Source organism: Rhinopithecus roxellana, chromosome 11 (genome assembly GCF_007565055.1).
Source record: "Rhinopithecus roxellana isolate Shanxi Qingling chromosome 11, ASM756505v1, whole genome shotgun sequence".
NCBI classification, from domain to species: Eukaryota; Metazoa; Chordata; class Mammalia; order Primates; family Cercopithecidae; genus Rhinopithecus; species Rhinopithecus roxellana.
The window spans coordinates 52,733,483-52,747,024 of record NC_044559.1 but is presented as its reverse complement, the minus strand read 5'-3'; the positions used below and the strand labels follow the sequence as shown (position 1 = coordinate 52,747,024).

Sequence of the window (13,542 nt, the reverse complement as noted above, 5' to 3'; positions counted from 1 at the left end):
GGAGTGCTCCACCAGCCTCCCACAAAGCCATGGCCTGGAGGTTCCTGAAGCTCTTTACTGACTCTCAGGAGAAAGTGGCCGTTTCTGCAAAACTATTTATCACCAGTTCACAAAGTAAACAGCCCCTTAAGCACAGCCATTAGAACTCCCGTCCTTTGTAGCTTGATGTTGAAAGTTAAGCGTGAAGAGGCTGCCGTGGAAGGTCTCACTGGTTTGTCAGTGATGGGAATCTTGGAACTCTGGCTTCAGGCCAGTGCCCTCCCCAGCATGGCCCCTGCGTGGACCCTCCAGCAGGGCGGAAGCTCCTTTAGCGACGGCCTAACACGAACACAGATGGACCCTCCAGCAGGGCGGAAGCTCCTTTAGCGACGGCCTAACACGAACACGGAGGACGGAGCACAGGTGGGGGCGAGCATGGTCTTGCTTCTTCCTGGGGAAAATGTGGGCAGGTCCCAGACCTGAAACCGGAAGGTCTGGAGAGTCCACTGAGGCCTGGGAGGCAGCTCCCGCTCTGCACCCACCTCCCTGGCGGCGTCCAGGGCACCGGGGCCATCTAGACCTGGGCGGGAGCTACTGCCTGTGTGAGAGGAGCTCTTTAAGAAACAGGGCCGATCTTGGTGATCAGAAAACACTGCTGACAGTGACCCATGAAGGCTGAGGGCTGTGTGTGAAGGCGCTCAGGGTGGCCAGGGGAGCAGGCCAGGCGACGCAGGAGAAGATGAGGCAGACCCCAGCCGGCTCCCGAGGCCCCTGCACTGTCCTCCCATCATGCCGCCTCTCACGGTCACACCCACACACAAACCCCGGTGAGGTACTTTCTGCCTTTTCTGCTCAGTAGAAAAAGGAAAGCTCTGCAGTCCTTCACAGGAGTCGCCCAACGTCCCACAGGCCCCGGAGTCCAGGCCCCCCATGCCTGCAGAAACCAGAGCGGCCACGCAAGCCCCACAGGCCCCAGAGTCCAGGCTTCCCATTGCCCCCCATGTCTTGCAGTCACACGGCCCGGCCACTGGGCCCAGCAGCTGGCTCCCTTCACCAGGGAGGCTCCCGTGGCTGTTCCAACGCATGCCTCACCACAGCTCTGACCCGGCCAGGACCGGCTGCCCTTTACCGTGACATTTGCTCTACCAGGAGGAAAAGGCCCTTTCCAAGCTCCCTGACCTTTCCCCAGTTGCTGGGCGCCTGGGATTGATCGGCTTGGTCTTTCACGGGTTCTGCTTGCTTTCATCCTGGCCACCCCTAGTCAGAGTGGGAAGTACTTATGTGCACTGTGGACTCACTGGTTCTCAAGTAACAGATTAGAAATGAGCTCGCTCGGAGACGTTCCAGAGCTGCGGGAAATGCCGCTTCTAGCCCCCTGTGGCTTGGCGGAGGTGGAGGTGAAGCCTCCGACAGGGCCCAATCTCTGTGGTCCCCGGGCCTTGCTCCCATGTCCCAGACAGCATCGAATGCAGGGACATGGATTCTAGCAAGGATGGGCACAGCCCCCGCCCTCGAGCCCGTGCCCAGCCTGTGGGATGGCAGGTCAGAGACCGATCCATTCGAAAGCCTCCACGAGGAGAAAGGAAGCGCAGCAGCGGGAAGTAAAGGACTTCGGGAGCCCTGCTGGGGTGTGTGTGCTTTAACTACTCCATGGGCTCCAAGCTCACCGCATGCAAAGGCCCTGCCTTCCTCCTCCATAGCCCAATGAAGCAAGTGCCGACGAGTCACTGAACGTGTAGGCACCACCACCAGCCAAATGTTGACACACAGGCATGCGGTGGGGCCTCACGGCGAGGTGCTGCCAGCTCAACTCAACAGAGGATTTCAGGGGCACTCATTTCTGCCAACCACAGGAGACCCAGAATGGTCAAAGCCAGCTCAGTATGTCTTTCAGAAACAATGTCCTGCCACCGTCGGAAGATGAATACGTGTGGTTGTTTGGAACTGGAGACTAAAATGGGAAGATAACAGCCTTGGGGACCGCCATATCTCCATCCGACCCGCCGTATCCCCGTCCGACTCACCACGGCCCCATCCGAATCACGGTGGCCCTGCTGTGGGCCGTTGGCTCATGCCCAGCACCTGGAGGAACCACCAGGGAGGCTGAGGGCAGCAGGGTCCGGGCGGGTGGGCAGCAGGTGCTCCACCATTTCCCACAACCCGCTCTTCACAGCTGCCTGGGAAGTGGAATCCCAAGTCATGAAAACTGGGAGGGAGGACCCAGAGCACAGAGAAACGTCGGCCTTTGTGCTGAGCCTCAGGGCCCACTTTCTGCTGCTGGCACCTTGGTGTCCCAGCTGCTGGTCCTGGCCAGCCCGAGAGCACACCCAGGAGCACCCGGGACCCCTGAGTTCCCAGAGGTCAGGCGGGTCGACGACTCATTAACTGACAGAACGACGACTTTGCAGACAGAAAAGCACAATGTTTAAAATGGGCTCTGACAGTTCTTACGTGTGTTATGAGGAAAAATCGCTGAGATCAAATTGGACCGTGTGAAGGAGCCTGACAGTCTGCAGAGGCTGCGGCTCTGTGGGCATCAAGGGGGCGGCACTGTGGCAGCACTGCAGCAGCTCCTCGGGTGCCGACAGCGGAAGCCACAGGGCACAGCCCCGCGGCGCTGCCACCCACCATCTGGCACAAGCTTGAGGGCCCGTTCACCTCGGATTCCAACACAGATCCCTCTGCCGACAGCAAAACGTGCTTCTTCATTGCAAGGTTTTGGCTTCAAAAGTGCATCCCGGGAGGTGGACGGCATTGAAAGCGCCAGTAAGGGGCCACGCTCCTTCCACTGTTTTCCTCAACAGGAGCGAGGCAGGAGACCAGGGCGGGAGGAACGCCAGCACCTACCTCCACGACGGACTTGGAATCCAGCCGGAAGTTGAAATCGCCAAACACAAAGTAGGAAACCTTCTCAAATCGCTGATCGATGATTCTAGAAAGAAAAAGAGGACTTGTTACCAAGGTGGCTGAAGCTGGCCAGCACTCCCGCCCGGCCCTGCGCCCCTCCACACTCCCCGTCTGCACTCTCTCTGTCGCCTGCTCAAGGGGAAACTCGGTGGTTGCTTCTTTGCACCCCCAAAATTCAGCTCTGAGAACACCCCCAACACAGGTCCACTGAGCAGTGCTCAGCCCTCGTCAACACGGACACATATGTGTTGCCAACGACATCGAGAAAGAGGAAAGGCAGAGCCTCAGCCGCGTCCTCACCCACTGGGCCAGGGCAGCGTGAGAGCCTCACGCATGGAAAACCACAGCTGCCCCAAGAAGGGGAAAGGGCCGGACAGGATGCCTGAATAATCCACCAGAGACCGAATAATCCACCGCAGAGCTCAGGAAAGGCGGGAGGGAGACAGACGGGAGGAGGGACAGACAGCGAGAGAGAGATGGACGGGGAGACCCGGGCAGGTGAGCGGGCAGGAACCGAAGCCCCCCCCCCGTCTCTTCTCAGACAGGGATGTCCCCTCACACCTGTTTTGAAGGTTTACACATGATCCCCACGCAGACATTTCAAAGTGAGAGGGTAACATGGCTGCATATGTGTGTATATTTTTAGCCAGGTACAGCTTTACTCAGGAAGAATTCTTCCTCATATTTTAAATCAATCACAATCCATTTCCTAAAGGCTTCTCTACTGTGGCTTCCTAACTTACAGATACAAGCCTGTAAAAAGATCTCAGAAACTGCCAGCTCACTCAAACCCCAAATCTCCCCTCCACAGCTCCAGTCAGTAATGCCGTGAACTGCTTGCTTTCGAGGAGAGCCAGGCACTCGACCCTCCTGGTGTGAAAGCAACACGAGAACCTTCGCCATGTGGCCTTGGCCACCAGGACCATCAGAGGAACAGAAACGTGTGATCTGTAGACAAAAAAAGGAAATACTCTGGTTGCCAAGTTTCTTAATTTCACAGCCCAGAGCCAGGTGGGGCTGCCCGGGCAGGGGACAGACAGCACCGAGGCTGCCCGTTCAAGCATACTGCATTTGGAGGTGGGTCGTCATTTTTTTCCCAAATAAACTCAGGTTATCAGCCAGGCCAAAGTGGGAGCTTCCAATCAGGTTAACTGCAGGTGTGCACTGCTGTCCACAGGAGGGGAGTGCCAGCCCAGGTGGGTCACTGCTGGGAGCACTGTGCCCTCCTGGAGCTGGGGACAGGGTCATGAGGGGCACAGGAGGGCCCACTGGGACGAGGCCGGGAAGCAGGGGGCCCGAGCAATCACTAAGTCAGCCTTTTCCAGCTTGATCCATCTGCTTGAGAAGTAGAAGAACCCACAAGCGAACAGACGGTCTCCCGCTTCCCAGTTCTTACGTGGTCCTGTTCTGCATTGCCTGGCCGCTGCTGCTGACACCTTCACCCTCGGGTTGAAGAGCCAAGTGGCTGTGAGGCGCCAGCTGGGGCCACCGCTGGCCGCGGACCTATCCTGCACCCTCCAGGGCCTTTAGGCCCGAGCGAGGGAGGACAGAGCATCTGCGCAGGTCACACTTTCATGACTGAGTGTGGGTGGAATCCACACCACTTTATTTCACTTTTGGCTCCGCAGCGTGGGAGCTCACTTCCGCCCGCAGCGTGTGGGAGTTCACTTCCATCTGCAGCGTGTGGGAGTTCACTTCCGCCCGCAGCGTGTGGGAGTTCACTTCCGTCCGCAGCGTAGGAGCTCACTTCCGTCCGCGGCGTGGGAGTTCACTTCTGTCCGCGGCGTGGGAGTTCACTTCTGTCTTAACTGTCACACCCTCAATATTTTTAAATCTACGTATCGAAATTTGCATTTTCTCCCATTTCCTTCACAGCCTGCTGTTCTCTTTGGTTCCTGGCCTTTTCTCTTTGAATTCCAGGGGTCTCCTCGTGAGTTCTGGAGAGTAACCCCCATCTGTGGTGAGTAACCCCCATCTGCGGTGAGTAACCCTTGTCTGGGGAGAGTAACCCGCGTCTGCGAAGAGTAACCCGCGTCTGCGAAGAGTAACCCGCGTCTGCGGTGAGTAACCCCCGTCTGCGGAGAGTGACCCCTGTCTGCGGAGAGTAACCCGCGTCTGCGGTGAGTAACCCGTCTGCGGTGAACACGGCATGCGCTCCTGGCATCCTGAGATTGGCCTTTCCGTTTTGCCCGTGGTGGCTTCTGTCAGGCAGAAGTTTTAATTTCCATATAGTCACATGTATCAGTTTCCCCTGTGGCTGAGATGCCTGCCCCAGCCCCCACACGGGCACGCAGGCCCCACCTTCATCTTTATGGCAGAGTTTTAAGGGTTATCCTTTAATCCATGCGGAATTACGGTGTAGAGCAGCGATCTAAGTTTATCGATTTCCCAAGTGGACGGTCAATTGATTGGCACCACTTATTCAACGTGCCCCGTCTTCCCACCAAGTCTGTATCACGACACAACATTCCCAGCGGGTCTTTTTGAGACAATCTATTCTTTTCTGCAGATCTTTTCGTAAAATCAATTCCTGCATGCTTTTAATTAATACAACTTTTTCTAGGGAAGTCCTTCTTGTTGACAGTTCTTTCAAAAATGGTCCCAGCTATTTCATGCTCCCCTTGCCTGTTAATTGCTAGAGCTTGGCTTGGCAAAGCCCACAAAAAGCTTGTTTATCTTTTTAATTGGAATGTCTTCCATTTTACGTTAAGTCTCAGTTGTAACAAATTTCATCTATTCTAGTGTGATTTGCTTAAACAAGCCCCAAGCTCTGCCCGGGAGAAAGGGAAGCGCTTCTTGTGTCCTGTGAGCACAGAAAGCTGGGCGGGTGCATGGAGGAAGAGAGAGGGCCCTGAGCTCTGAGTCCCCAGGAGAGCGGCAGCCCGGGGCATGGAGGCTCCCGAGGGAGGGCGGCAATGCCCACAGGCCAGCGGGCAGGATGCAGCCAGCCAAGCCCAGGTGTAGGCGAGACCACAAGATACCAAGCCGTCCCCACACGGTCAAGCATCTGGGCCGCTGTCATAGAAGAAGACGTGGCCGCACTCAGCTAAACGCACAGCAGAACCCTGACGGAACAAACCTGCCTAAGTTCCCCAGTGCAGAGAGAGAGGAAACGCAGCCTCCTGGGCTGGCCCTCACTCCACTGACCGAGTTTTCTCTCTCAGGACTCTGGGGTGCTGCCCTCACAGGAGGTCCTGCCCAGGCCTGGCTGCTCCTGCTTCCCAAGAAAGCCGCCGGGCGACGCATCACGTGGGCCTGCAACACCCTGGAGACACAGCGTCATCGTCCTGTCTCGAATCCTGCAGGATCATCATTAAAACCCTAAACTGGACCACACTTCCTCACCCTGCTCTGCTGACAGAACAGCCTGAGCCCATTAATAACTACAGCTGCCTCTAAAGGGCGCACGGCGGCCGCAAGACGAAGGGGCTGTCACGGCCAAGGCAATCACCTGAGTACCAGCCCTGCTGCCCTCCCAGAGCTCACTTTCAATTTCAATATAGTGCCATTTGGAGCAGGAGAAAAAAAAGAGTTGTTCTAAAATTAATTACCTTGTCAGTAGCTATTATGATTAAAACGTAGGCCCACATCAATATCATGTGCCTAATTCAAAAAGAGAATTACAAGAAGAGCCATAAAAATCAATTTTTTAGGCCTTGAAAATGGTGTCTCTCTCTGTTTTGACAAGTGGTCTCATTACACGACGGAGGCACTGGGAGGAGGGGCTGTCTCGTCATCCCAGCAGCTGCCCACCGCGAGGGCGTGGGGGGCTCGTCCGCGGTCTCCAGGACAACTGCGACCCCACGACGCCGCAGAGTAAAGACGTCGGAGAGTCCCGGGTTGAACGTTCCGAAACACGGTTCCCACAGCGGGCGCTTCCCTAACACAGCAGTGGGACCTGGCGCGAGGCTGCCGGGGCCTGGAACACTGTGGGAGGCCCCACGGGGACAGGGAGGCGACGGGACAGCGTCATCGGCGGTCCCACTGGGGCCCTAAAAAATATCAGCCTCGCATGGGGCAAGTTTTTTTTTTCCGTGGAGCTCGTGCAGTGTGGGAAGCAAACCGGCCACGAGACACTCATCCTGTCTCCTCCAGGACACTTAACGTGCTAGGAGTTGGCTTTTTCTTTCTTTCCTTTTTCTTTTTAACCACTGAAAGCAATGGTAGCTGAAACCTTTGGTGCTGTACTTTTAAAGGCCTAGGTTGTGTACAATTGGGAATCTATTAAAGTTGGTTTGTTTCTCTGCTATGGTAGGGACCACATTCTCTGATCAAACAACTTTACGTAAGCAAAAACATCAACAATATAAAATTACTGAAACTACTGAGAATATTTTAGAGTTACTTAATTGCTTAAAAGTTTCTCTTAATAATCATAAACATCTCATTGCATGGTTCACCGCAGATGTATTTAAGCCACTTTAAACAAACTCATCCCCCCAAAATAAACACACCAGCCTGTTTATTTTTACTTTCCTAGAAACTGCTGGACTATTTTGTCTGACTTCACTTTTTACTCCACCCACCGTGAGCTCTGCCCGCCCCTCCACCCCGAAGCCTCAAGTCCTCAGGGTGAATCTCCCAGCACCACAGAACCGGCAAGACGGCTGCCTATGGCACGCCCAGGCAGAACCCAGGCACCACAGAACCGGCAAGACGGCTGCCTATGGCATGCTCAGGCAGGACCCAGCACCACAGAACCGGCAAGACGGCTGCCTATGGCACGCCCCCAGGCAGGACCCAGCACCACAGAACCGGCAAGACGGCTGCCTATGGCACGCCCAGGCAGGACCCAGCACCACAGAACCGGCAAGACGGCTGCCTATGGCACGCCCGGGCAGGACCCAGGCACCATAGAACCGGCAAGACGGCTGCCTATGGCATGCCCGGGCAGGACCCAGGCACCACAGAACCGGCAAGACGGCTGCCTATGGCACGCGCAGGCAGGACCCAGGTACCACAGAATCTGCAAGACGGCTGCCTATGGCACGCCCAGGCAGGACCCAGCACCACAGAACTGGCAAGACGGCTGCCTATGGCACGCCCAGGCAGGACCCAGCACCACAGAACCGGCAAGACGGCTGCCTATGGCACGCCCGGGCAGGACCCAGGCACCACAGAACCGGCAAGACGGCTGCCTATGGCACGCCTGGGCAGGACCCAGGCACCACAGAATCTGCAAGACAGCCGTCTAAGGCGCCCCCGGGCAGAACCCAGGCAGATGGCCGGACATGCTGAAGCAGCAGGTCAGCCTCAGGGCTGGCAGAGCCCCCAGAGTGCCTGAGGCGGCCTGGCTGCTCACTGGGTGGAGTCGCAGCAACCACTGCCCTTGGGGAAGCTCCTTGACCAACCCGCTGATCCCCAGTGCTGCACCCAAAGGCCCCCGACTTCCCCACCCAGTAAGTCCCAGCCTCAGAGCCCCAACCCTTTAGCGGCCAGCACCTGAGGTCACGGGGTGGGGGAGGGAGGCGGGGCCCGGATGTAAGAGGAAGGGTGTCCTTGTAAAAGAGGAAGACACCAGAAGCTCTCCCTCCCTCCCTCCCTCCCCCACGAGAGGACGCAGTGAGAAGGCGGCTGTCTACAAGCCGTCACCAGAACTCGGATCTCAGACTGAGAACTAAGGTGGGCTGTGAAGCCCTGCCACAGAGTTGTGTCGCAGCGGGTGGGGCTAAGACGGGCCCTGGGCCTCAGTCTCGGGGCTGGGGGCATCCTGGGCCCCAGCGGCATGTGCCTCCTCAGTGTCTGGCACCTTTTAAAGCCCACACTCCCTTCAATGGGTCCATCCCCACATCAAGTGCTCTTGGGCGGGGTTGTGCGGGGAGCCCCATGCAGGGCGGCAGGAGGGCTGTGCTGGGCTTTCCCTCGGCAGCCACCACTCTCACACTCTCCACACGGAGCATCCCCATTTTACTTTTCTTTTGCTCACTCTGAGACCCACCCTCTCAAACTCCGCTCGGACATCGCCATAAACCACCAAAACGTGCGGCACAGAAGTGCCTCAACCTCTAGGACCCCCACTCCTCCCCAGTCAGCAGAAAACACACCACCAAGTGCTGAGATGCCAGTGGTGACGCTGGGGTTCAGGGTGTGGAAAGGACCAGCGGGAGTGGAGACACATGGCCCCCACGGCCCAGCACAGGCATCGTCCTGTCTGCCACCGAAGGGCCGGAAACCATCCAAACGCTCTCCAGACAGCCGGCAGCGAGTCCCATGACCGAGCACCATGGCTGGAGGTCGCGGAGATGTCCAGCAGACTCCGTTCACATGATGCTGAACACGTTGGTCATAGGCACTGACATGTGTAAAGACATAAACCACACACACATGTCATGGCAATGTTGACGCTTGCCTCCATGCTGGCACATAATATAAGTACCGAAACATCCATCCCTGTGTCACAAGAGGCCAGAAAGCTGCAAAGGAGTGATCGGTGCTGAATTCAGGCTGATGCTGGGGGCCAGGGTGGGGTTCAGGACGGAGGACGGGGCACCTGCGGGTCCACATGGTTTGTTTCTTAAGGAAAGGAAACATGTGGAGAACGTGCAGGTGCGTGGCCGGGTGCAGGTGTTGCCCCTGCATAGCGGCACCACCTTTCTCGGTGCTTGACTCTGTGTTCAACAAAATAAAGATCACAGCCCATGGCTCAACTGAGGCACAGGCGTAAGGAGCCCCTCCTGCCGGGCAGCAGCTGGACTGACCACGCCCTGGAGAGGCTGACGTGGGACAGAGGCAGCGGGCTTCACAGCAGCGGAAAGGCAGAGGGCATGGGCTTGTGCTGCCAGGAGTCCCGGGCACGCAGAGGGACACCACAGGGTGCCTGGTGGGCTCCGCAGACCCATGACCTCGGCCACCCTGAGGTCTCCAAATCTAAGAGAGCCTGATCAGGACGAGCTCACGACCAGCAAGAACCTGTGAGCTGTTCTCCGAGGCCAGTGGGAGTGTGAGGAGCGCGAGAGCCAGCCCTGTGGCCAGGAGCACTCAGGGTGACCCAGATCTTTAGTGCCGAGTTTGCCTTTGCCTGGAGACGCAGCAGCTTTTCTTTACTGGCTGCACAGCAAGGCAGGTTCTGGGAACGTCTAAAGAGAAACATTTAGGTTGGGGGCTCTTTGAGTGGCTGACAGCTAACTGATGGCCTCCATAAAGCCACAAAGCGGGGCTGGGGCGCAGGCATCACATCGCCTCTCCCTGGGAAACTAATTGCTTGGAATTATTCAGAAGAACATTATTTTTCTGGCAATCATTTCCTTTGAATGCCCAAAATGAGCATGAAACAACTCTTTAGACTGGACATAAAAGTTAAATGTCCCAATGTTGATCAAATTAACTTCAGCGCCATGACAATGGACTGTATTTGTGAGAAAATAATGGGGGGACAAAGGGGTGCTTTATGCCGAGATTTCACAGTTGTAATGTAAAATGTTTCTGTTGAACTAGGCCAGGCCACATTTCAGAGGGGAGACAAAGAGTCCTGTCACTTATGGGAAAATCCCCTTCCCAGCTAAAAGCTCAGGAAGGTTTCAAGACGCATCAGGAAGGATGGTGCCTAGGAAGGCTGGCGTGCACCTCTGGCTCCGCCCCCAGATGCCCCCCAAGGGCTGACCTCTGTGTCCAGGAGAGGGACCGGGGCTGCCCCCAACATGGGCTGAGTGCTCAGTGCCTCCCAGAGCCACACAAGGGTGTGCACGGCCCGGCCTCGCCCAGGGTCCAGGACCCCAGACTGGCACAGATGCCGCCAACACCTGCCCAGAGCCTGGTACTCCACTCATTCGGGATTTGTCTTCTTTTTAAACTTCTCATAACAAGAGGTTGACAGCAACAATGTCAAAAATCACACACAAAAAAGTAAAGGTTCGCATCTGTGATAAGAAGTCCGGCAGAGCCCTGGCCGGCAGCCCTGTGACGGGCGTGGTGGTGGCAGGCACCCCGCAGCACTCGCCCTGGGGCCGCTTCTGAAGACTTGAACTCCGAGTTTGTCTCTCAGTTGTTTTACAATCATCTTCCTACTCTGGAATGATTTTAGGTTTAGAGGAATGGTGTGAAGGTCCTACTGGTGCCTCTGGGTTTTAACGCGGCCGGCACCCTCCTCCAGGGCTGGGAACCGCCCTCCCTCCTGGGCCTGGGGCTGCGGGCCCGCAGCTGATAGGGACACAGACCTGGGAAGCCGCGCCGGGAGATTAAACCAGGAAGAGGCTGCAGGAGCCTCCTCGCTGTCTCCCTGCGGGGCAGACAATGTGCGCCCGGTTCCCAACGCCCTGAATGGGGCCCCGTTGGTGGCAGCGTCCATTCAGAGGCTGCGCGGCATTGTCCTGCCCGATCCGCACAGCAGAATGCGGTCTGCTGGTGGCTGCCAAGAGGTTAGCAGCAGCGGTGAAAGGGCGGCCCATTGTTCCCGACTCCGACAGAGCCTCCCTTTGTGCTGCGCGGCCCGCCCCACGCCGCGGAGGTCCGGATCTGCGGCTGGCTGAGCGCGCCACAGGAGCCATTCATGGGAATGCAGAGACGCAGAAAAGTGGCCCAAAAGCCCAAAGGCTGCTTTCTTGAGGCCGCGGAGCCATGGCAGCAAGGGGCGATGACACATTTTAATGCCGTGCCATGCTGACAACCTAACCGCTGTCACCAAGACCCAACAGCAGACACGGCAGGGCCCTCCCTGCTCCGGGGCTCCGTGGGAGGTCCCCGAGACGCTTGGGGCCTGGAAGCTGAGGGCTGATCAGGCAGGAAGAACCGCGCCGCTCCTGTGGGTGAGGCCCTTCTCCCTGGGCGACTAATATGCTGTCCAGGGAGGGCGCCCAGGGCACAGGCGGTCATCAGTCACTTTGTGGCTGACAAAGGCCCAGGCCCCCATCCCCCACCTGTGCTGCTTCCCCACAGTGGGCAGTCGAGAGCACAGTCCCCGGGCGCAGACCTGTCCCTGCCTCGGTATCAGTGCCAGCTCCAGAGATACCCGGGAGGCCGGACAGGTCCCCTGCAGAGGGCGTGGCCGTGCACAGGGCGGAGGGCCGGCCTCAGAACGTGGCCACCAGCACAGCAGCACCCAGGCCCCGCATTTGCCACCCCTCTTCTGTGATCAGGCTAGTGGCAGGGAACCAGGGCTCCAACACTCTGGAGACAGAGGTCAGGGGCGGTCAGAGGGGATAAGGGGCCACGACTTAGGGCCCTCAGCAGGGGCCAGATGCAGAGGAGAACCAAGGTCATATACCTGCTAATAACAGCACAGGGATGGGGGCCCACCCTAGACTCCTTGTGCAGAGCCCTGTGGGGAACCTGGGAGGATCGTGAGGGCAGCAGGCAAGGAGCCACGCAGGTCACACTCACCACAGCAGCAGACGGAGCCAGTGCTCAGGAGGGGCCCCACCAGCTCCAGCTCCCCCTGGAGCAGCACCCACTGGAGAATCCAGCCTTCCACCCCTTCCTCAGGATGCACAGTGCTGAGCTATGACAGGTACACACTTTACGTGCACACGCACCTACACCTGTGCACATTCACACACGTGCACACACCCACAGATGCACACACACCCACACCCGCACACACACATGCACTCCACACACCCACAACCTGCATGCACACATACCCACACGTACCTGCACACATATCCACACCCAGGTGCACATGCTCCCCCCACATATACACACCTTTACACACACCCACATGCACACACACACGCATACACCCTAGCACACATGCATCCACACAGATCCGCATGCACCCACATGCCCACACCCATGCATGCACACACCCACACACATGCACACACTGAGGCACATGCACACCCACACACACATCCACATCCACACATGTACCCCCAAACACACAAGTGTACACATATGCACCCACACGAGCCCCCACACACATGCATGCACACATGCATCAGTGCACCCCTGCACACATGCACACACCCAAATATGCAGATACATGCACCTACACACACACACACACAGCCACACAAGACACATGCACATATGCACATGAAGCCACCCCCACACAAACATGCACCCATACATGCATACACCCACACTCACATGCACCCCCACACACACCCGCACTCACATGCACCCACACCCGCACTCACATGCACCCACACACGCATACACCCGCACTCACAAGCACTCACACATGCATACACCTGCATATGCCTGCACTCCCATGCACCCACACCCACATACACCTGCATACACCCGCACTCACATGCACCGACACCCACATACACCCACACTCACATACACCCATACTCACATGCATCCACACACGCATACACCCGCACTCACACCCGTACTCACATGCACCCACACAAGTGGACTCACATGTGCTCACGTATGCACACACAATGCAACCACCACACCCCTGCAAGCATGCACATACCCAGACATGTTCCCACACATATCCACACCACACATGCACCCACACCCGCATACACCTGCACTCACATGCACCCATACCCGCATACACCTGCATACACCTGCATACACCTGCACTCACATGCACCCACACCTGCATACACCCACATTCACATGCATCCACACATGCATACGCCCACACTCACACCCGTACTCACATGCACCCACACAAGTGCACTCACATGTGCCCACGTGTGCACACACAATGCAACCCCCACACACCCCTGCAAGCGTGCACACACCCAAATAGACATGTAC

General features: G+C 57.3%; 1 protein-coding gene across 4 annotated transcripts in view; it reads right to left on the bottom strand.

Moving 5' to 3' along the window:
• The window catches only part of INPP5A (inositol polyphosphate-5-phosphatase A), a 247,020-nt gene that overhangs the window by 49,867 nt on the left and 183,611 nt on the right, over window positions 1-13,542 (bottom strand). For all 4 annotated transcript variants that reach the window (XM_010382741.2, XM_030940368.1, XM_030940369.1 and 1 more), the window contains one exon: window positions 2,827-2,911. In XM_010382741.2, the coding sequence (XP_010381043.2) occupies window positions 2,827-2,911 (85 nt within the window). The remainder of the gene's footprint in view (window positions 1-2,826; window positions 2,912-13,542) is intronic.